The sequence below is a fragment of the Thamnophis elegans genome, chromosome 14 (assembly GCF_009769535.1).
Source record: "Thamnophis elegans isolate rThaEle1 chromosome 14, rThaEle1.pri, whole genome shotgun sequence".
NCBI classification, from domain to species: domain Eukaryota; kingdom Metazoa; phylum Chordata; class Lepidosauria; order Squamata; family Colubridae; genus Thamnophis; species Thamnophis elegans.
In genome coordinates this window covers 29,776,066-29,799,411 of record NC_045554.1, presented here as the reverse complement: position 1 = coordinate 29,799,411, position 23,346 = coordinate 29,776,066, and the positions used below count along the sequence as shown (strand labels likewise).

General features: G+C 44.0%; 1 protein-coding gene across 1 annotated transcript in view; it reads left to right on the top strand.

The window, feature by feature from the left end:
• Positions 1-20,530, top strand: part of LOC116517915 (galanin receptor type 1-like) — a 30,203-nt gene extending 9,673 nt beyond the window's left edge. The window contains exons 2-3 of the mRNA XM_032231100.1: positions 2,889-2,954; positions 20,213-20,530. Coding sequence (XP_032086991.1) covers positions 2,889-2,954; positions 20,213-20,530 — 384 coding nt within the window. The remainder of the gene's footprint in view (positions 1-2,888; positions 2,955-20,212) is intronic.
• Positions 20,531-23,346: the final 2,816 nt, after the last annotated feature.

The window sequence follows — 23,346 nt, the reverse complement described above, 5'->3', positions numbered from 1 at the left end:
GGGATGAAAAAGCCACATGCAGCTCCAGAGCCATGGGTTGCCAATCCCTGTCCTGGACTGTTTGATAAGTCCCTGCAGTCGTCTTGGCAAGATTTTCGAGAGACAGAGAAAGGGGGAGGAGGAGAGAGAGATCCAAAATCACCCAGCTTTCATGACTAAGGTGGAACTTGAACTCACTTTCCCCTGGTGATTGGCCCAAATCAACCAACCAGCTTTCATGGCTAAGGCAGGACTGGAATTTATAAATTTGTAGTCTCCTGGTTTCTAGCTTGGTGCCTTAACCATTAGACCAAGTTGGTTTGCCACTGTCTTCTTCTGCCTAGGGCCAAGAAAGAAAGACTGACCCAAAGTTGCCTCCTACCTTCTAATCCAGCTGCTTCTCAGATGATCTTCTAGAATAGTTAAGGACCCTCTGTAATCAAATCCAAGCAAGATCTGTCTCTGATGCCCTTGCTTCCCAGCAACGGGTCATTTAGGTCTAAAATGGTATTAATTGCACGAAGGCAGTTAATATCTATTTCCCCTGTGCATCTTCAAAATCAAATAGCAGGTTGAAGGTTGAGCAAATCAGCACTGAAGAGCAGGGGGAAGAAGAGAGGAGGGGGAGGGAGAAGCCAACTTGTTTCTTTTTCCCTTGTTTCTTATCCCCTTATTTTTTAAAAGTTCCATGATTTTTAATGAGCAGCAAAATTCCCCCAAGAAACTCAATTTGGAAAGGTGATCCAGAGCCATTTGAAATAATACAGAGTATTATTATTATTATTATTTTGGTTTTATTTTCAAGGGCAGCCTTCACTACGGAGGCCTCTTTTGCAAATGGAGGCAGGGAGAAGAATCCTTTTGCATAAACAAAGCAGATGCAGGTTAATTAGCACAATGTTATGTCAACTCTGAGTCACGGAAATACGATGCCTTACAAACAGGAGATAAAACAATTCCATTAAGATTAGTGGCTCTTGACAGATGTAACCTCCCTGAAGCTGAACAGTGATTTAAGGTGATGGCCATCAGCTCGTTAGGTGGATTTGCACAAAACGTTGAACTAATGTGGTCCAGGATTAAGTGACTGTATTTGTCCAGCTTTGACTTTCTCTTCTCTTCTCCTCACTTCTCTTCTCTCCTCTTCACTCCTCTTCTCTTCTTCTCTCTTCTCCTCCCCTTCCTTCCATCTTCTCTTCTCATCTCTTCTTCTCCTCCCTTCCATTTTCTCTTCTCTTTTCTTCTCTTCTCCTCCCCTCCCTCCCTTCCATCTTCTCTTCTCATTTCTACTTCGCCTCCTTTCCATTTTCTCTTCTCCTCTTTCTTTCCATTTTCTCTTCTCCTCCCTTCAATCTTCTTTTATCTTCTCATCTCATCTTCCCTTCTCCTTCCATTTTCTTTTCTCTTCTCCTCCCTTCCATTTTCTCTTCTCTTCCCTTCTCTTCTCCTCCCCTCCCCTCCATCTTCTCTTCTCTTCTTCCCTTCACTTCCATTTTCTCTTCTCTTCCCTTCTCTTCTCTTATCCTCCCCTCCCTTCCATCTTCTCTTCTCTTCGTCTCTTCCCTTCCATTTTCTCTTCCCTTCTCTTCTCCTCCCCTCCTTTCCATCTTCTCTTCTCTTCTTCCCTTCCCTTCCATTTTCTCTTCAACTGCAAGTCTAGTCCAGGCAACCTCTCTCTGAGAATCAGACACGATTGAACAGAAGAAGAAAAAAAGTATGTATATACTGGACAACTTATAAACAGCTTTGTTCATTATTTCAGAAATATTTCCCTATCTAAACCAATGATCAAGAGAATGACCAAGACTGGGCAAAAAAGTAGGTGCAATGGAAGCAGGTTTTGACTTCCCGCTGGCTTCCCCATTGATTTTGCTTGTGGGACGGTGGCAGGGAGTGTCAGAAATCATGACCACGTGACCATGGCTGACTGCAGTGGCATAGTGATGATGTAGGACAGCATGGCAGGGCTGCAGGAGGTAGTGTTGCAATGGCCATAATTTTGTCATTTAACCTGATCTGAAGATTCCTGAAATTTCAATCCCACCACAGAAGTAATGGGCCCTGAATTTTGGGCACATTCTTTAACCCAGTATCAGGCACAAAGGATCAGCTCCACACATGAAAGTTCAATTAAACTAATTTATTGCTACCTATCCTTGTGCACATGAATATTCTTCACCAACCTGCTATGAACTCGATTAGGGTCACAGAATTCAAGGGGATGGGGTGGAGTTAGTTCACTTGTGGCTATGTAGAGATTCTAGGCTGATCCCTCTTTAAGCTCCACCCCCAGGTTTTGCCACTTCCTCCCTTACATTAGTCCATTTGAGCTACCTTCATTTAAAAAAAAATGATTGTCCTACGATGCTTCAGTTGAAGATTACAGACAGACAAACAGACAGGAGAGTTTTAGTAGTATATAGATAGCTAATATGTAGTGCAGTTTCTTAAAAACACCTGAGAGCAGAGGTGATATTCAGCCAGTTCTGACAGGTTCTAAAGAACCAGTAGTGGAAATTTTGAGTAGTTTGGAGAACCAGCAAATAGGCTGGCCCCGCCCCCATTGCCTCCCAGCTAATCTTCTTTTGTTGCCCTGAACAGGATAACGGAGCTGGAAAGCAGGTTAGCGGGGTGGGAATGGGGATTTTGCAGTATCCTTTCCCCTGCCATGTCTACAAAGTCACACCCACCAAGCCATGCCACGCCTACCAAGCCCCGCCCACAGAACCAGTAGTAAAAAAAAATTGAACCCTACCACTGAAGGGGTTACAGTGATCTCATTGTACTGATTACAGACTGATCAAATGAGGGGGAAGATTCATTATTCTCTTGCAAACTCCAGCAAATTTGGGAAAAGCTGATATTTGCTGAAATAAGGCAACATTTTCTTTCATTCTTTCTTTCCATAGGTTTTATATCACCTTCATAAAAAAGTGAAGAACATTTCCAGGAAGTCAGAGAGATCAAAGAGAAAGGTAAATGACAAACAGCAATCACTAAGCATTGTAGACGAGGAAGATATTTTGTGTTTCACACAAAGTAATCAAAATGTGGTACGTCTGTTTCTATGAGAGATGATGCCCACAGGAGGGAGGGGGAGCTGGTGTGAAGGACAACAATGAGGTGGCAGTTTCCCAGAAAGGAGTGAGCATATTCTAGAAAGGGAGGGGGGAGGACAAGAAACAGCCCAGCCCAGAGATGGTTAGGAGATAGAAAGAGGATTCGAATAACCACTCCCTAAAACAGGGGTGTCAAACTTGATTTCATTGAGGGCTGCATCAGGGTTGTGTTTGACCTTGGGGGGGGCAGGGGGGCCGTGGCCAGGGAGGGCATGGCCAGCTCAATGTCCCTCATTTGGGGGGGGGGGCACCTGTAGTGGCCAAGTGCTAAGGCAGGACTTCTCTGAGAACCTCCCTCCCTCTCATTATAATCTCCTTCCTTCCTTTTCTTGTTTTTCCTTCCCTCTTCAGTCTCCTTTCTTCTTCCTTCCCCTTGTTGGAGGAAATGTCCTTCTGGGTTCAGTTCCAAGTGGGGTGGGGGGAAGACACTGGAAACATGGAGGCTGCTTGGAAAGATGGTTTAATGGTGGACAGGATCGCATGGCTTGAGCTTCTGAACAGAAAAGGGGGTTCACATGCTTCCAGATGTTGGGTGAAGAAGAGAGACCGAGATGCTGAAAGTTCCTGGTTTTATGCCCTCTCTGGCCTTTGATCTTGAGTTTGTATTCTGACTGGTTGTCAGGCTCCCATGGGGCCATGCAGGGGAAACTCTGTAGGCTGTGTTTTGAGTCCAGGTTTGGTTGGGCATTGCTTCTTGCCAGATGCCCTGTGGTGAGATGGGTAAAGGGCTAAATGTCAAGGCTGCTTCACTTATTAACCAAGAAAGAAACCACTCAACTCCATTTTGCAGAATTAAGAGTACTTTTACTGATTATAAGTAAATAGAAACTAAGCAAAGCTGGATCTGAGCAAAAACGCGCAAAAGCATTAGATATCAATACATGGCCCATTCCCCTCCCCTTGGTAACCCCAGTCCATAGTCCAATCCAATATCTCCACAGCTGTCAGGTGGGAGACATCTTCAAAAAGCATCATCAGGTTGGTATGTCGGACAGTTGGCTTTGGCGGGAAACTCCCCTCCTTGCCACATGCGCAGAAGATGGTGAGAACAATTCCCAATTAACAGTCCTCCTGTACAGATTATTTCCCTCACCCAAATACCATTCCCTCCTTCCCTGTTTCAATGGCAGCCGAAAAACAAGCAGCAAAACAGAGGTTGACAGCTAATACTATCATGCCTTACTCCCATCACCCTGGAGCTGTTATGTAGAATAGATTGGCTCAGGCATTTTAATGGCCCAATGACAAAGGTGGAGGCTATTAAGAGTGGGGCTCTTTCCTACCTAAAAACACATTTCTCCATTTCTGATCCAGGGAAATATAATATTCTGTCTTTTCAATATTTCCCAGGATATTTCCTTTTTCTAGGAAAGGGGTGGGTTTTAATTTCCTACACCCTCTTTCCTTATTTTTCCTCCTTTGCCCTCTTTCCACCTTTCCTTTCTTTTCTTTGTCTTTCCTCTTTCTCTTTCTCTTTCTCCTTTCCTGTCCCTTCTTGCATGCTCAAATGCAACAGGGGAAACATTTCTTTTGTTTTGCTTTTAGTTTGTTTTGTTCTGTTTTCGGCTGTGATGGCCTCCTGCAGCCCTCTACCAAAGAAAATGGAGCTGGAGGGGAGGGGGAGCATTTTTACTGGCAGAGGCACAGCGGGGCGGTCTTTTGCTGTTTCCAGGGTGGCCCCACAGGCAAGATCTAAATATCTCGTGGGCTGGATTTGGCCCACACACCTTCAGTTTGACACCCCTCCCTAGGATATATTTATTAGGGTGAGAGTAGTAAGCGTTTAGTCTGGCAAGATTCTGTCTCTTATATGTAAGCAGATAAAGAACTGGACCCTGGTTGAACCAGTTTGATTTAATGGTTAAAGCGCCAGATTAGAAAGCAGGAGACCATGAGTTCAAGCCCTGTCTTAAGTCACAAAAGCCAGCTGGGTGACTTTGAGCCAGTCCCTCTCTCTCAACCCAACCTACCTTACAGGATTGTTGTTGTGAGGAAAGTAGGAAGAGGAAAGGTGTGTTCAATATGTTTGCCACCTTGAGTTATTTGTAAAAAGGTAGGATACAAACAAACCAGTGGTGGGATTCCAATTTCTTTACTGCTGGTTCTGTGGGCGTGGTTTGGTGGGCGTGGCATGGCTTGGTGGGCGTGGCAGGAGAAGGATACTGTAAAATCTCCATTCCCTCCCCACTCCAGGGGAAGGTTACTACAAAATCCCCATTCTCTCCTGATCAGCTGGGACTCGGGAGACAGAGAATAGATGTGGGCAGGGCCAGTCAGAGGTGGTATTTACCGGTTCTCCAAACTACTCAAAATTTCCACTACTGGTTCTCCAGAACTGAAGAATACCACCTCTGAAACAAATAAATACATACATAAACCCAGTAGAACCTTTGCTGTGCAATTAACTGAATTTTCATGTAAGAAAGTCACGAAGGGCGATAACTAGCAATATTTTTCCCCTGAAAGCGAGCCAACGGTTTGTCTTCTCCCAGGCATTTAAGGTTAAGGGTTTTCATGCTGTGCATATTTAAAAGTTTCTGTGAGCTGCTGTTTTGCAACCAATTAGCAAGATGACCATGTTTGATTAAAGTTCTTAGCCCAGGTAAATGTATTTCCAAGCAAGGATTTTAATCAGTTGATCATCCTCTGTTCACCAAATGTTGCCATGAAACCCAACGTTATTTTGAAATACTGCCCCGAGGAAGGTAAGCTTACAGTTATAAATAATAGCACGGTTCCAAATTATTATTATTTATTATTATTTTTAAAATTGCAGGGAGTTGGCTGGAGGGTTTAGTTGTTGGTTGATTCAGATTAATAATCTTAGGGACTGAGAGCTTCCCTTAATATGCAGGCTGGTCAAATGAGGGGTTCCCAATGTGCAGGAGCACATTGGGAACAGGCTCCAGCTGCTTTCTGCCCCACTGATATCTGACTCTGAAGGCAGCTGATAACTGGCATACGGCTCTGTCCCCCTCTCTGCCTCTGACACAGAGCCCTCATCAGAGCCTTCCCCAGACTCCAGGACTGGCCCATGTTCCTCCCCAACCTCCTCACTGTCTGAGTCTGCTACCAGCTCTGCTGGCCGCTGGTGGGCCACAACAGATTCTAAGAAAGGGAGCATATCCCACTTTCAATCAGTAGCCGAAACAAGAGACAAAAGCCACTTAGAAACTGGGGTGAGTTTACTAGAAGCTTGCAGAATTAGGAGGTTTTCTTTTCTTCCATCTGTTGATGAAATTCAAATAATCTTTCTAGTTCCTCGCGAAAGGAAGATGAAAGTGCCTGTTTTCAAAAGCAGAGACAAATAACACAGCTTAGGCAGGTCCCATGCTCTGAGATCTGAAGACTGAAGTCCAGCATCGCTAGGCAAAGCTAGAGGTGGGAAGCCAGTTTGAAACCCAGGAGAAAATAATGCTAACCATGACCATGTCCCGATATTCAGATTCACAATGAGTTTGCCTACTGAACTTCTCTTCCATAAAGGCCAGTGGTAGGATCCTGCCGATTTAACAACCGGTTCGGTGATCATGTGCTTTGTGTGCTCTGCGTCTCCTTATCCCGTGCCTGACCCAGACCCCACATGCATTACCAGTTTTAACAAAACTTATCTTCCACGTTACTTCTGGGGAGTAAAACAGCTGAGGTGCAGCAATCCGCTTCACAATCAGCTGAGAGGATATAGGCAAGTAAAGCGCAGGGGCGGGTGGGTAGGCCAACCTGATCATTGGAGCGAACTGGTTCGCTCCCCAGCTGATCGTCAGAGCTACCAGTTCACCCAAACCAGTCTGAACCAGCTGAATCCCACACCTGCTTTCGGTCCTCAGCACCCTATAGATATCAGAAGACATTGGTGTCTTCGATACGGATAGTCCTTGACTTACGACCACAATTGACCCCCCCCCCCCCCGATGTCTTTTCCAAAGCGAGACAGTAGCTAAGTGAATTTTGCACCATTTTCTTTGATTGATTTTCTATGAACTACATTTCTTAGTGCTTAATAAACATTGTGTTGTCTGGGTAAATAATTTGCTTAACAATACAAATTACATTCTTAATCTCCACGCCTCTTTCCCAACCATTGGTAAAATAAATTCCATGTTTGATAATATTCTACACCTTCTTTCTGTTTAATTTTCAATGCCAATGTCAATGTTCCAAATATCACCCAGAATTAAATCAGAGTCTAAGGCATAGCTTTCATCAAAGTTCCAATTTAATAAGAGAGACATGTTGGTACAATATGTGGAAAACCCGAATCTGAAAGCTTCCTGGGGTTCCCACCCAGTTGAAAATTCCTGATCTTGCCCCCACACCCACAAGTCCATCACATGGTCCAATCTTCCTCTGCCACACTGGCATTTTCACCCATCTAGTTCCGGTCAGGTGCAGAGGTGCAGAGACAAAGAATGACCTTAATTTCTAGAAAGGAAACACATTCTACTCCTTACTATTCCCCCTCCCAATTCCCCACTAATGAAACAGCATAGTAAAGAAAGAGAGAGAGTGTGACAGGGCAAAGATCCTAAAAGGGATATGACTGCAGGCCTGACAGCCAGTCTATCCATTTCTGCACAATCTAGTATCTTCTTGACTATTTCTTCATCTCCTGCAACCGTCATGAATATGAGCCAGTTAGCAAGCATCCAAATACTGATCATCTAACTGTGGGGATGCTGCAATGGCCATAAAAATGAAAAAGACCACTTTTTTCCATTGTAACTAAACAAATGATATAAGTAACTAATACTACTCTATCTAGTCTCAGTAAAACCACACCTAGAATAGTGCGTCCAACTTTGGTCACCACGCTATAAAAAAGATGTTGAGACTCTAGAAAGAATTCAGAGAAGAGCAACCAGGATGATTAGGGGACTGGAGGCTAAAACATATGAAGAACGGTTGCAGGAACTGGGCATGGCTAGTCTAGGGAAGAGAAGGACCAGGGGAGACATGATAGCCATATTCCAATATTTGAGGGGCTGTCACAGAGAGGATGGGATTAAAATATTTTCCAAACCACCCGAAGGCCAGACAAGGAGCAATGGATGGAAACTGAACAAAGAGAGATTCAACCTGGAAATAAGGAGGAATTTCCTGACAGTGAGAACAATCAACCAGTGGAACAGAAGTTGCCTTCAGAAACGGTGGGAGTTTCATCACTGGAGGCTTTCAAGAAGAGACAGGGCTGCCCTCTGTCAGAAATGGTATAGGCAGGGTCTCCTGATTGGGCCGGGGTTGGACTAGATGACCTCCAAGGTCCCTTCCAACTCTATTAATCCTTAAAGTCAAGGACTAACCTATTTCTCATCTGCAAAAGGATGATCTGACTGCAAGTAAGAGCTGCCTTGAGTCCATTCCTTATCAAGAACAAAATCATTGAGAGTTTAAAACATCCCTCAAAACAACCGAGGCAGGCGATATTTCCAAGGAAGCCTCATTCTTTCACTCTGGATTCCTTTGGCCACCAGACAAACTTTTAAAAAAGAAAAACAGGAAACTCAGACACTCCTACGATTTGACGACTGATATAATTTAAAATAATTTGCTCTCGTATATGTATTAGAACAGCAAATCAGTTTTCCATCAAAAGCATTTTTTTTTGGCTGAAATACTGTACTTTCCTCTGGCCATTAGCTGTTTAGTTCCTGCTCCTATAATATTATGCTCAGCAATATGATAATTATATCATATTGATGGATATAAATGGGGCATAATGCCTGGATTTGTACATTTAACTATCGCAGATATAATTGCAGCGAGACTGTAGTTATTTAGACAAATAGTAGTTATTTGTCTATGGAGATTCTCAGCCATCCAGGCAGAGGTGGGTTCTTACTGGTTCGGACCAGTTTGGCAGAATTGGGGCCTGGGTCGCTGGTACCAGTAGCAACCAGTAAGAACTGGTTCGGACCAGTTTGGCAGAATTGGGGCCTGGGTCGCTGGTACCAGTAGCAACCCAGGCTTTCCATGCCCCTGAACCGTTTCTCCTATGGCGCTGCCATCTTGATTTTCATTTCTGCACATTTTCATTGCAGAAATGTATTTTTTTTGCGCACCGAACGGCAGTAATGCTGCCACAATCCATCCCTGCATCCAGGTCATGGTTGTCCCAAAGGTGCTTTTTCAAAAGGAAACTGGACTTTGTTTTTCCTTGAAGATGTTTTGCTTCCCATCTACAAAGCTTCTTCAGTTCTGTCTGAATGGCAGAGGATGGAAGGATTCATATTCCTTGCAATCTTCTGGTTGGTTAGCACTCTTTTTGAGAGTTGTTGAGGCCTTTTTGAGAGTTGTTTGAGTGCAAATGGGTGTGGGACCTTACTACAACACAATCCTTTTGGCAGTTCCGAGAAAGTTCTAGAAGGTATTTTGTAGAGAAACTTCAACCTTTTCAAATATATCCTCTAGGTCCGGGATGGTGAACCTATGGCACATGAGGCGCTGCCCTATTAGCTGGCCAGCGTGCATGCCAGTGTTGGCCAGCTGACTTTAGCCTTCTTTTGAGGTCCTTTTTCTCCCTCCGGAGGTTTCCTTGAAGCCCCCGGAGCGGGAAAAACCGGCCCTGATGGGAAAACCGGAAATTGAAGAACAGACTTCCAGTTTGCTCGTAGGACCGTTTTTTGCACTCCGGAGCCTTCAGGAGGTTTCCCTGAAGGCTCTGGAGGGCGAAAAACAACCCTACAGTCAAACCCAAAGTCACAGTTCATGAACTTCCGGATTCCCTGTAGGTCTGTTTTTCGCTCTCTGGAGCCTTCAGGGAAGGTCCTGAGGCCTCCGGAGGGCATTGGGTGGGTGGGGGGAAAAGGAGGCTGTTTTCACCTTATGGGTGTGGCATTATGGGTGTGGCATGCCCACGCATGACCCCCCTGTGCTCCCCCCGCTTTTGGCACGGGAGCCAAAAAAGGTTCGCCATCACTGTTCTAAGTTGAAGTCTGGAGATGCCAGGTAAAATCCTGTAACTATACACCTAGTAACGGTAAATACCACACTTAAATGTGAAAATGTTCCTCATAGTTCACAGTTTATCTAAGCAAACTGTCGTGTGTTGGACTATGGCATCCATCTCTCCTCACCTCACAATGATGGATATTGTAAATCCAGCATGCTTGGAAACAACCAGAATCCAAAAGTGTCACATGCAATCTTAGCAATAAACTAACCACGATTTGTAGATTAAAAAAAGAAATGTTAGGATTGGTTCATTATGCTAGCTGAGGGATGCTGGGAATTGAAGTCTGAGTTATTAGTTCATTGGTAGACAAACAGCCAAACAGTAAACAACAGCCTAGGAACCAACAAAAACGTATCCACCAAAACTGACAAGGCAAGCCACTTGTGTATAAACAGACAGCAAACCACTCCCCCTTCAAGCAATAGCAATAGCAATAGTTAGGCTTATATACCGCTTCATAGGGCTTTCAGCCCTCTCTAAGCGGTTTACAGAGTCAGCATATTGCCCCCAACAACAATCTGGGTCCTCATTTTACCCACCTCGGAAGGATGGAAGGCTGAGTCAACCTTGAGCCTGGTGGGATTTGAACAGCCAAACTGCTGAAGTGCAGTGCTGCATTTAACCACTGCGCCACCTCGGCTCAAGCACTGATGGTGTTACCTAGTTGGGTAATAAAATGTCAGCAAGAAAGCAACCAGGCTCAGAGAGTGCTAAGGAGCCCACAAGCACATCTCTTGATATCCCTGGAGAAAACCATGAGGATGGATTTAGGGGACAAGATACGGAACACCTTCTGTCCTGAATTCAGTTGAAATCACTCCGTCTGTGAGGAGAAGCAGTTGCCATCTCTTATGGCAAACCATTAGAGACCTTCACATTATGGTCTCCTCTCCTTTGCTCATTCAGGCCACCTAAAAATTAAGAAGTTAGTGAGAATTGTGTGCCTGTGTATAAAACAAAAAAACAACAGTGCTCTCTGCTAATTGGGCGGGGGGGGGGGGGAATGTTGGCTGGTGACTTTGGCAAGAAATATTTTTTATCCTATTTGCCGCAGCGTGAGGAGACCAGAGGTTTGCAGAGCTACTATTTGAACCGACGGCTTTCAAAGCTGGCTGGTTGTTTTTACACCTGCAGCCTCATTCCCAGTGTTGTTTTTACCTCCAGGCTAGGATTGGGAGGTATTTGTGGGGGAAAGCAACACAATTTTGGTTTTCGCAGGAACAGGAGTGGGTCTCTTGAGTAGTAAAGGCTTCCCAACTTCTTTGGTTGAGGTTGTTGGAAGAAATGTCCTTCTGGGTTCAATTCAGAAGTCGGTATTCAGCAGGTTCTGACCAGTTCTGGAGAACAGGTAGCACACATTTTGAGTAGTTTGGAGAACCGCTAATACCACCTCTGACTGGCCCTGCCCCCATATATTCTCTGCCTCCCAGGTCCCGGCTGATCGGGAGGGAATGGAGATTGTACAGTATCCTTCCCCTGGAGTGGGGTGGGAATGGGGATTTTGCAGTATCCGACCTCTGCCAGGCCCTACCACACCACACCCACCAAGCCACGCCCACAGAACCGGTAGTAAAAAAAAATGAATCCCACCATTGGTTCAGTTCCAAGTGGGGAGAAAGACACTGGAAACAATGGTGGCTGTTTGGAAAGATGGTTTTAATGGTGGACAGGACCACATGGCTTGAGGTCCTGGGGAGAAAGGTGATCACATGCCTTGAAGAACTTGAAGAAAATTGGCAGAGGTGTTGAGAATCCCTGGGTTGCCCTCTCTGGGCTTTTGAATCTGAGCTTGTATTCTGATTGGTTGTCAGACTCCCATTGGACCTGCAGGGGCAATTCTGTAGGCTGTGTTTTGAGTCCAAGTTTGGTTGAGCCTTTCTAGATGATGTAATGAAAGGGCTTTGGGATTCCTATTAGGGCTCTGCCTGAAGGAGGTAGATCTTTGTTATGTAGAATAGATTGGCTCAGGCCTAATGGCCCACTGACATAGGATTAGGGTTAGTGGGGGCGAGGTTCTGCCTCCCTTTTAGGGGAAATATTCTGCTCTTTTAATATTTCCTAAAATATTTCATTTCTCTAGGAGAGGGGTACATGCTAACTTCCTACAAGATCACTTGGGCAGGAAGGGCTGATACAGAGAGTAGATTAGGTTGGGGACAACAGTGCAAAAGAGGGGGGAATCTTTTTTTCCAAAAGCTCTTTTCCCTTTTGGATCTTCTCTCCCTCCCAAGCTTCAGGGAAGGAAGCCATGCATTGTTTCCAAAGGTCTAAATTCAGTGGTGGGATTTCAAATTTTTTCCTACCAGTTTTATGAGACCGCCCCTTGCCCTCGAACGCACATCTAACGCATGCTTTGCATGAGGGTGCAGCACTCAAAGACCACCCTCGGTGTCAGCACTGGTGAGCTGAGCTGTTGTTTAGCTCAGCTGAGGCATGGCCATCCCCTCTGCTACACAAATCAGCTGAGCTAAAAAACAAGGGAATATAGGACAGGCAGGGGTGAAATCCAGCAGGTTCTCAAAGGTTCTGGAGAACTGGTAGCGGAGGTTTTGAGTAGTTTGGAGAACCAGCAGAGGAAATTTTGAGTAGTTTAGAGAACCGTTAGAGGAAATTTTGAGTAGTTTGTGGAACCAGTAACGGAAATTTTGAGTAGTTTAGAGAACCGGTAGAGGAAATTTTGAGTAGTTTGGAGAACCGGCAGAGAAAATTTTGAGTAGTTTGGAGAACTGGTAGAGGAAATTATGAGTAGTTTAGAGAACCGCTAGAGGAAATTTTGAGTAGTTTGGGGAACTGGTAGAGGAAATTTTGAGTAGTTTAGAGAACCGGTAGAGGAAATTTTGAGTAGTTTGGAGAACCGGTAGAGGAAATTTTAAGTAGTTTAGAGAACCAGTAGAGGAAATTTTGAGTAGTTTAGAGAACCGGCAGAGAAAATTTTGAGTAGTTTGGAGAACTGGTAGAGGAAATTATGAGTAGTTTAGAGAACCGCTAGAGGAAATTTTGAGTAGTTTGGAGAACCAGCAGAGGAAATTTTGAGTAGTTTAGAGAACCGTTAGAGGAAATTTTGAGTAGTTTGTGGAACCAGTAACGGAAATTTTGAGTAGTTTAGAGAACCGGTAGAGGAAATTTTGAGTAGTTTGGAGAACCGGTAGAGGAAATTTTAAGTAGTTTAGAGAACCAGTAGAGGAAATTTTGAGTAGTTTAGAGAACCGGCAGAGAAAATTTTGAGTAGTTTGGAGAACTGGTAGAGGAAATTATGAGTAGTTTAGAGAACCGCTAGAGGAAATTTTGAGTAGTTTGGGGAACTGGTAGAGGAAATTTTGAGTAGTTTAGAGAACTGGCAGAGGAAATTTTGAGTAGTTTAGAGAACCGGTAGAGGAAATTTTGAGCGGTTTAGAGAACCGCTAGAGGAAATTTTGAGTAGTTTGGAGAACTGGTAGAGGAAATTTTGAGTAGTTTAGAGAACCGGCAGAAGAAATTTTAAGTAGTTTGGAGAACCAGTAGAGAAAATTTTCAGTAGTTTAGAGAACCGGCAGAAGAAATTTTGAGTAGGTTAGAGAACTGGTAGAGGAAATTTTGAGTAGTTTGGGGAACCGGTAACGGAAATTTTGAGTAGTTTAGAGAACTGGTAGAGGAAATTTTGAGTAATTTTAGAGAACGGCAGAGGAAATTTTGAGTAGTTTAGAGAACCGGTAGCGGAAATTTTAAGTAATTCAGAGAACCAGCAAATGCCACCTCTGGCTGGCCCCAGAGTGGGGTGGGAATGGAAATTTTACAGTATCCTTCCCCTGCCACGCCCCCAAGCCATGCCCCCCAAGCCATGCCCCCCAAGCCATGCCCCCCAAATTGCACCATGCCCACCAAGCCATGCCCACAGAACTGGTAGAAAAAAAAATTTATTTCACCACTGAAGACAGGGAACGGCAGAGGCAGGAAGGCAAGGCCAACCAGAGCTGGTATTTGCCGGTTCTCCGAACTACTCAAAATTTCCACTACCAGTTTGCCAGAATCAGCCTGAACTGGCTGAAATACCACCTCTATCTAAATTCATCATTTGCAGAGGCTGGATAGACAGAAACCTGGGCTTTATTACCGAGTGCTTATTCGACATAAACAGATGCCTGCTTGGAGAACGCTGTCATCTGCCGGGCCAGGATTGTGACATACGAAATCCAGATCTGACTCCGGGGACTTACAAATAAGGAAGGGATTTACAGATCACTTTTGCCTCTAGTATTGCATGTTCTGGCTGGCAGTTTTATTTAAAGGTTTTAGGGACAGAAGCGTCTTTCACAGGCAGGTCTAAAAGTTTGAGACTTTGAGAAAAGTGCAAAGAAGAGCAACTAGGATGATTAAAGGCCTGGAGACTAAAATATATGGAGAACAATTGGAGGATTTGGGTATGGGTAGTCTAGAGCAAAGAAGAACTAGACTAGAACTAGCCAGTCTTCCAGTATTTGAGGGTCTGCCACAAAGAAGTGGGGGTCAATTTATTTTCCAAAGCACCAGAAGGAAAGAAAAGAAGCAATGGATGGAACCTAATCAAGGAGAGAAGCAAGCTGGAACTAAGAAGAAATTTCCTGACAGTGAGGACAACTAACCAGTGGAACAGAAGGTGCCTTCAGAAGTTGCCCAGTACTACAACTGGAGCCAGAATTTCTGAATTTCTGAAACCAGATGTTAAGTGAGCCACACTTAGTTTTGCGACCTTTTGGTCACAGTTATTACTTGAATCACTGCAGTTAAGGGAAGCATTCCAGTTAAGTAAAGTTCTGTGCAGTTAAGTGAAGTATTCTAGTCAAGTATTTCAGTATTTGAGAGGTTGCCACAAAGAGGAGGGGGTCAACTTATTCTTCAAAGCACCTGAAGGCAGGACAAGAAACAATGGATGGAAACTAATTGAGGAGAGAAGCGACCTGGAACTAAGAAGAAATTTCCTGACAGTGAGGACAACTAACCAGTGGAACAGAAGGTGCCTTCAGAAGTTGTGGGCGCTTCATCACTGGAGGTTATTAAGAAGAGATTGGTCAGTCAGTTGTCTCAAATGGTATAGGGTCTCCTGCTTCAGCATGGGGCTGGACTTGAAGACCTCCAAGGTCCGTCCCAGCTCTATTCTGATTCTGAATGAACAGTCGTAATTTGAAGAGTAATCACAACGCACAACACTTTGGTTTGTCTGTTGGCCAAGGTTACGCTTCAAGTCATTGCTGTGTCTGCTTCTGATGGCTTTGGTGTTTCTCTGCCAGAAGGTCCCTGTCCTCCATCACCTCCCACCCTTCCTCTTTGCCATTTGCATGGCAATTATTTAGTCAGAGTTACCAAAACAAATCTCAAGGCAGCACCATTGAAAGCTATTCAACAAATGACTCAGAGGTTCTGTTTTTTTTTTCCTCCCCCCCACAACCAGCCACTGAATGCATTCAGGACAAAATACTTTGCTTTCTGGATGTAACCAAGAGCTATGTAATTAGAGTATTTTCAATAGCACTTTAGTCCTGGAAGTGCTAATGTAGGGCTGGTACCTCTGCGGTGAAGTTTGGGTGATGAATCAAATCCAGACCTGACCATAATTGTGAGCTCCCAGAAAGTAAGTAGTGTTAAAAGGACAGTGCAGATAATAGCTTTCTATTGAACAGGGATGTTCAATTTTTCTCCCCTCTCCAAATTTGTCAAGGGCTAGATGTGTGCAGGACGTGCGTGAACCGCAAATGAGCTCACCACATTTTCGTCTAACATATGACGCAGGCGCAAATGGGGGAGGGGAGAATGAGCCCCTGCTTCAGTGTGTCAAGTCAAGCCAGACAGCAGGGTTACTTAAATAAACCACAATTGGATTTTGCTAACTTTGCACGGTGTTGTGTGAACGCAGTCAGTTCCTTTTGAATGTATTGATTAGTGCTCTTTAGAGCAGCGGTTTCCAACCTTGGCAACTTTAAGCTTGGTGGAATTCAACTCCCAGAAGTTGACCCCATGGACAACATTCCTCCAGGCCTTCCTGTCCTCTACTATCTCCTGGAGTCCATTTAAGCTCACATCGACAGCTTCAGTGACTCCATCCATCCACCTCATTGTCTGTCATCCCCTTCTTCTTTTGCCCTCCATCTTTCCCAGCATTAGGCTCATCTCCAGGGAGTCCTTCCTTCTCATTAGGTGGCCAGAGCATTTGAGATTCCTCTTCAGGATCTGGTCTTCTAAAGAATAGTCAGGGTTGATCTCCTCTCGGACTGACCAGTTGGATCACCTTGCAGTCCAAGGGACTCGCAGGAGTCTTCTCCAGCACCAGAGTTCAAAGGCCTCCATTCTTTGGCACTCAGCCTTCCTTATGGTCCAACTTTCACAGCTGTACATTGCAACTGGGAAAACCAGAGGCTTGAGTGTACACACTTTTGTTGACAGGGTGGTTTTTAGTTTGCTGTCCAGATTTGCCATAGCTTTCCTCCCCAGGAGCAACCCTCTTTTAATTTCTTGGGTGCTGTCCCATCTGCGGTGATATTGGAGCCCTGGAAAATAAAATCTGTCACTACCTCCATTTCTTCCCCATCTATTTGCCAGGCATTGAGAGGGCCAGAGGCCATGATCTTAATGTTGAGTTTCAAGCGAACTTTGGCACTCTCCTCCTTCAACCGCATCACGAGGCTCTTTAGTTCCTCTTCACTTTCTGCCATTAGAGTGGTATCATCTGCATATATGAGGTTGTTGATATCCCTGCTTCCGGGTGTTCTAAAGACCCAGGAAGAAAAGGCAGTGCACACCAACCAGACAACTCAAGGTGTCTCATTCACTATCATATCTTTGGAGCTCCTGGCAAGTTGAAAAGATGTGGGTTGATCAATTCAGAGAAAGCCTTCAAGGTTTCTTTTTGTCCTTTCTTGCAACGGTCTGGGTACTGGAATCCTCAGTCCAGGGAAAGATTCCTGAATGGTTTTTATAGTGTCTGAGAAACCATGCAGGGGTTTGAGGTTGTAGAAGGTCAAACACTCTTTAAAGCAGGGGTGTCAAACTCAAGGCCTTGATTCAGCTCCATTTTTGCTAGCAGAGGGCTGCAGGAGGTTGCCACAGTTGAAAATGGAGCTTGGGAGCCCCTTTTCACTGGCAGAGCGCTCAGGCCACCACAGGCGCCCCCAGCACGAGTGACGTTGAGCTGGCCATGCCCACCCCAACCACACCCATCCCTGGTCCTCCAAGGTCAAACACAACCTTCATGCGGCCCTCAATGAAATCAAGTTTGACACCCCTACTTTAAAGTCAGTAGAAACTAATCCACCATAGAAGGGAAGGGAATGTGAGCGCTCCAAGGTCCTTATAACTTTAGAGTCCTTGTTAATAAATGGGCCTATTTGGGGGGAATCGTGCAATACATTAAACCAGGGATTGTGATACTCAGCAGCTTTAAGATATGGGTATTTTAGTCCGTAGAATTCCCCAGTCAGCCCGCGGTCCACAAATCTTAAAGTTGCGGGGGAAGGTGAGAGACATCGCATTAAACAGTAAGTTGAACAAATTGGATTCACAGACAGAAGTGTAAAAAACTAACTCAAGTTATCAGTAATTGAGTTTATCACACTGCGAGAATCTGTCTGCTAGATGTGGAACCAACCTGCTTAAGCATGTTGTATGAAACCAATTTTAGTAAGCGCCTGTTTCATAACTTTTAAAGATTTTTTTATCCTACTTCTCATTCATTCACTGTCCTTATCTTCTATTATATATACATACATACATACATACATACATACATACATACATACATACATACACACACACACACACACACACACACACACATTTTTGTAGATTTCCACGGATACAGGTATGCAGGTTTTGGTGTATTCGGGTCTTTTCCCATGTAAGATTGAGAGTATCTTGGCGACGTTTCGACGAGGTCCCACTTGTCATCTTCAGGCTGGTGTCTTTGGCCTCATGCCTGTGCGAGCAAAGCGTGATCGGAGCTGCCGTCCCTCTATAAATACTGGTAGGGGTGTGTGGAGTGCTGGCTCTGTTGCTGCAAGCAGATTGGTTGGCTGTGTTGTAACATCTCCATCAACTAATCAATATATATATATATATATATATATATAGATAGATAGATAGATAGATAGATAGATAGATAGATAGATAGATATAGATATAGATATATAGATATATAGATATAGATATATAGATATATAGATATATATATATATATATATATATATATATATATATATATATATATATATATGTTATATTTATGCTGATAAATAAATAAAGGGAGACTAGTATAGATCTATTTCAAGCTATTTAGCTCTCATCAGCTAGCCATACCAAGTTTTTGGGAATCGAACCTGTGCTCTATTGCCTCCCAGGCAGGGAGTTAACCATTTGAGCTACAGAGAACGACTCCTTTATCAGCCAGCCAGGGTGGGAGGTATATACTTAAAGTCACAACCCCTGGTATGCCCAAGTATGGGAGGAAGGTCACACTTCCACTATATATATAATATTTTATATATATATATATATATATATATATATATAATGAATATGATGGCTCTCTCCCTCCCTCCCTCCCTCTCTCTCTCTCTCTCTGTGTGTGTGTGTGTGTGTGTGTTCCAGCATAACTGTGGAATGCCTTGAGCAATTTCAACCAAACTTGGTACACAGATGACTTACTCTCTGGAAAAAAAATATTGTGAGGGTAAGACACCCCTAACACCCCACGGAGTGTGTATGCTGTTAAGATGCAGCCTGTTGTGCCTTAAAATGGTTTCTACTGTACTGTCGTAAAATGACTTCTACTGTACAGTGCAGTGGAGTTGCCATGGTAACGGCTTCACAGTACTCCACAAGGGGGCTCCCTCTGATAAGAAGGAAAATCCAACATTAGAAATCACGTTTGGGCCGGACATTTTCCCTCTGTAAATAAATACCTGGACAAAGCCGAGTTATCAGCTAGTAATGTAATAAAGTAGATTGATTTGCTAGGGCATGATTGGCCCAAAATCCCCCAGTGAAATTCTTTGGTTGAGGGGAAATTAAAACTGGACTCTCCCCAAGTCTAATCCAACACCATAACTACTGCACAAAACTTACATTATCTCTCTCTTTCTCTGTGTGTATGTGTGTGTGAGAGAAGAGAGGGAGGGAGAACGGCAGAGAGACTGAGATTTCTTGATGGCCTCACGTCAGGACTGTAAGCACTGCCAGGAATACAATTTAAACAGCAGAAGAACAATTAAACAAGAAACAAGAAAACAGTGGGGTTGGCTTCATTTCAAAATGAAAATATTCAAGCTCATTTGAGGGATGAGATCACTTGTGATTTTAATCTGTAGCAAAAATAAAATTATGTTTGTTGCCAATCTGTTCTGAGCCCAGTTTAAGAACTACATTAAAAAAAAACCTTTTGATAGCTGTCAGGTTAGAAATAGTTGAATGTTGGCAATCTGATTCTTGCCCATCGCTTGACATATAGTTAAACAAAGCTTGGCATATGGCATCTGTTGTGGCCCACCGGCAGCCAGCAGAGCTGGCAGCAGTCGGATGGTGAGAAGGTTGGAGAGGAACACGGGCCAGTCTTGGGGGCTCAGACAAGGGCTCTGTGTTGGAGGCAGAGAGGGAGCTAGACAGCAAGGAGGCAGAGGAACAGCTGGAGCCTGTTCCCAGTGTGCACCTGTGCAGAACTGCCAGAAGACAAGAACAACTAAGAAAGCAGGGTTGATTTGGGAGTAAAGCCACACCTTGGAGGTGATTGGCTCCTCCTAAAGGAAACAAAAGAGGAGTGAATGGGGAGGGGGCTTTTGCAAAAACAATTAGTTCCTTCAGTCATTTCAAGAGAGGAACGTTCTGTTTGTGACTATTAGAGACTCTGTGCCAAGCATTGCCTTGCCCTGTGTTTGGAAACTAGTTATCTGGCAGCTCTCCAAGCGAGATAAGGTGTGTGTGGATAAACATTCCTCTGAAAGACTGTTTGCCAAGCCTTGCTGACTGTGAATGAAAGGAATTCACAGTCGTGCAAATAAAAGAGGTTTCCGAGACCCAGACTCTGCTTCATGCTTGTTAAGGAAGCCTAGGTCAGAACAGCATCTTTGTAAAAAAAATAAATAAAAAGTGATGATGTGCAAGGTGCAGTTTTCACAGTTTAGCTCTCCAAAATTTCACTATCCTTTTCTTTCCTTTCTTGCAGACGGCCCAGACTGTCCTGCTGGTGGTTGCTGTCTTCCTGATCTCCTGGTTGCCACACCACATCATCACAATGTGGGTCGAATTTGGGCAGTTCCCGATGAACGATATCACCTTCATCTTCCGCATCATCTCCCATTGCTTGGCCTACGGGAACTCCTGCATCAACCCCATCATCTACGCCTTCCTCTCGGAGAACTTCCGCAACGCCTGCCGCCAGGTCTTCACTTGCAAGTTCCTCCTTCGGCCAGCCCCTGCAGAAAAGCTGGTGAGAGTTCGCATGGAGAATTTCTCCACCACTCACTCCACAACCAACGTGTGAAAGGGAAGCCGGAGCTCAACGTAGTACGGGATGAAAGGCAAACGGATGGCAAGGCAAAAGTGGTCAGAAATGGGCTTATCTTGGGGAAGCTGGCCTGAGCAGCTCATTCATCATGTTCACCAGGGTGATATTTACCCAACCATCATGTTTACCATCGTGAAACTATTCATGAGTCAGGTTCATCATTATTAAATTACCCATCATCATGTTCACCATGGTTATATTACCCATCTCTCATGGGTAATACAGGTTTTTGTTGCCTGTCATGGCCACCATGGCTATATTACCCATTCGTCTTGTTCACTATGGTTATATTACTCATCCGTCATGGCCACCATGGTAATATTACTCATCCATCATGTTCACCGTAGTTATATTACCCATCTATCATGTTCACCATGGTTATATTACTTATCCATCATGGCCACCATAGTGATATTACCCATCTCTCATGCTCACCACGGTTATATTATCCATCTCTGATATTCACCATAATGATATTTACCTGTCATGGCCACCATGGCTATATTACCCATCTCTCATGCTGACCATGGTTATATTACCCATTCGTCTTGTTCACCATGGTTATATTACTCATCTGTCATGGATCCCATGATATTACCCATCCATCATGGCCACCATGGTTATATTACCCATCCATCATGTTCACCGTAGTTATATCACCCATCTGTCATGGTCGCCCTGGCGCTATTACCCACCCGTCTTGTTCACCATGGTTATGCTACCCATTCTTTGTTGTCACCCCTTCCACTTTTTCCAGCCCTAGTCCATTTGTGGCTTAGAAAGGACAATAAGCCACTTCTCCTATTGCCTAAAGGGAATGTTCCAGTTTTCTGGAAAATACTAATTACTCCCTCCTGCTTGCTACTGAAAAAAAGGCAGTGAAAAGGAGACCCCAGCACCCCTCTGAATGTGGCTGCTGCCAAGCCCCTAGCCCTTCAGCTCGCAGAAAGCATCTCGGTTTTTCTAGGGTGACAGTTGGTGCTTTGTGCATGCCACTACCTTTCAGAATGCTTGCACCAAAGTCAAACCCTCTGTGCATTCAATTGTGCAAGGTTGTGAAATTTACCTTGCTTGGGAATATTGATTTTGCACTTTTGATGGGTATGCGTTAATTTATTCTGCAGTCACGGGAAGAGCAAAGATGGACCGTGGCACTTTGTTTTTTTTCCCCTCACCATCTGAAATCTATTCAGCCACCACCCTGTCTTGATCCGAATATTTTCGAGAATTTCATTGCAACCCAAAGAACTAACGCAAGGAGTATTGTAGGTTCAGGAACGGTGCAAATTCCAAGCTGTCTGAAACAGGAAAAGTACATTATCATAGATTGTTTTTATTATGAAAGAAAGACCACTTATTGCTTTCTAATTTGCAACTGCCCCCCTCCCCTGGGTTCATTGGAATGTAAACAAAATATAGAAAAACACCCCTAATGAATGAAGCCCTGTGGGATACCCTGAAATTAGGAATTGTTGGAGATCTGTCAAACTATGCAGCACAAAGGACACAATTTGAGGGTTTCCACACCAAATGCAAAGTGGTCTACCCAGTAGCCCTTCAAAATCTGGGCAGCTGCTACCTTGAGCTGCTTCTGGATGTGTGGACCACAACTCCCAGAATCCTCCATCAAATAATGCCTTGGTAGAGATATCACAGAGCTGAGATTCACCTATCTGAGGGAACATCCAGACTTGGGTAGGAAGGAAGACATGATTAAAAGCGATGGTACTAATTGGGTTGTTTCATTTTAATTAACTGTCAAAGTCAATGAAATAACATGGTTTAGATCCTGGGTCCACCATCTTTCGGGGAAGAATGCTTGGCACATCACTGGAAGTCCATGAGAAGACCTTCTCTGGAACCACATAGATGAGCTGTAGTTGCTCAGCTGCCGAGCAAGATGGGCCACAGCAAACTATGATGAATCATGGAATCTGAATTTCCTTTTTTTTTCACCACTAGATCATACAAGCATGGAAAGGAGATATATTCTTAATTTCCCAGCATTTAAACTGTGGGTTGTCCATATGGGGCTAAACACCATCTGTGTGTAAAGGAATGCCATCGGGAAAACTGAAGTTAAAACTGAGCCTCAAATGCAGTTTGCCACATTTTGTTGCAAGTTCCATCTATAACAGCAGAAAGAAATGAGAATTTGCTTTGATACATAACAAAGACACTTCATTTTGGCCATATTTAGAACAGTGGTTGTTTATTATAGTATTATCTTTGAAATATTGAAGAGGTATATGTATTTTTCTGTTCAAAGCTGAACACTGCAGTGTTGGTTAATGTTTGTGTCCAGATGGTTTTGTTTAGTTGTCAAAGTTTATAATTGTGTTTTATTGGAATCCTTAGTTTAGAAGTCAGTGGGAACCTATTGTTATTGTATTGCACTACTCATGTAAGAATGCTTTACTGATTACTTTAACTGCGATGGAAAAAGAATTGTGTGTCTCATCTATCTCTGCAAATTGGAGCACACCGCATTAAAAACATTCCATTTCTCAGTTGCTAAACAGTTACTAATCTGCTCGCTCGGCAATGCTTGCTGTGGTCTGGTCCAGCTGAGATATTGGTCCGATTCACATGGAAGTCCAAGCATAATGTGGCCTGTTTATTTGTGGCTTATCATGCTAAGTGAAAGGGACACGATGGCTCAGTGGCTAAGACTCTGAGCTTGTCAATCAGAAAGGTCGGCAGTTCGAATCCCTAGCACCGCATAATGGGGTGAGCTGCCGTTACTTGTCCCAGCTTCTGCCAACCTAGCAGTTCGAAAGCATGTAAAAATG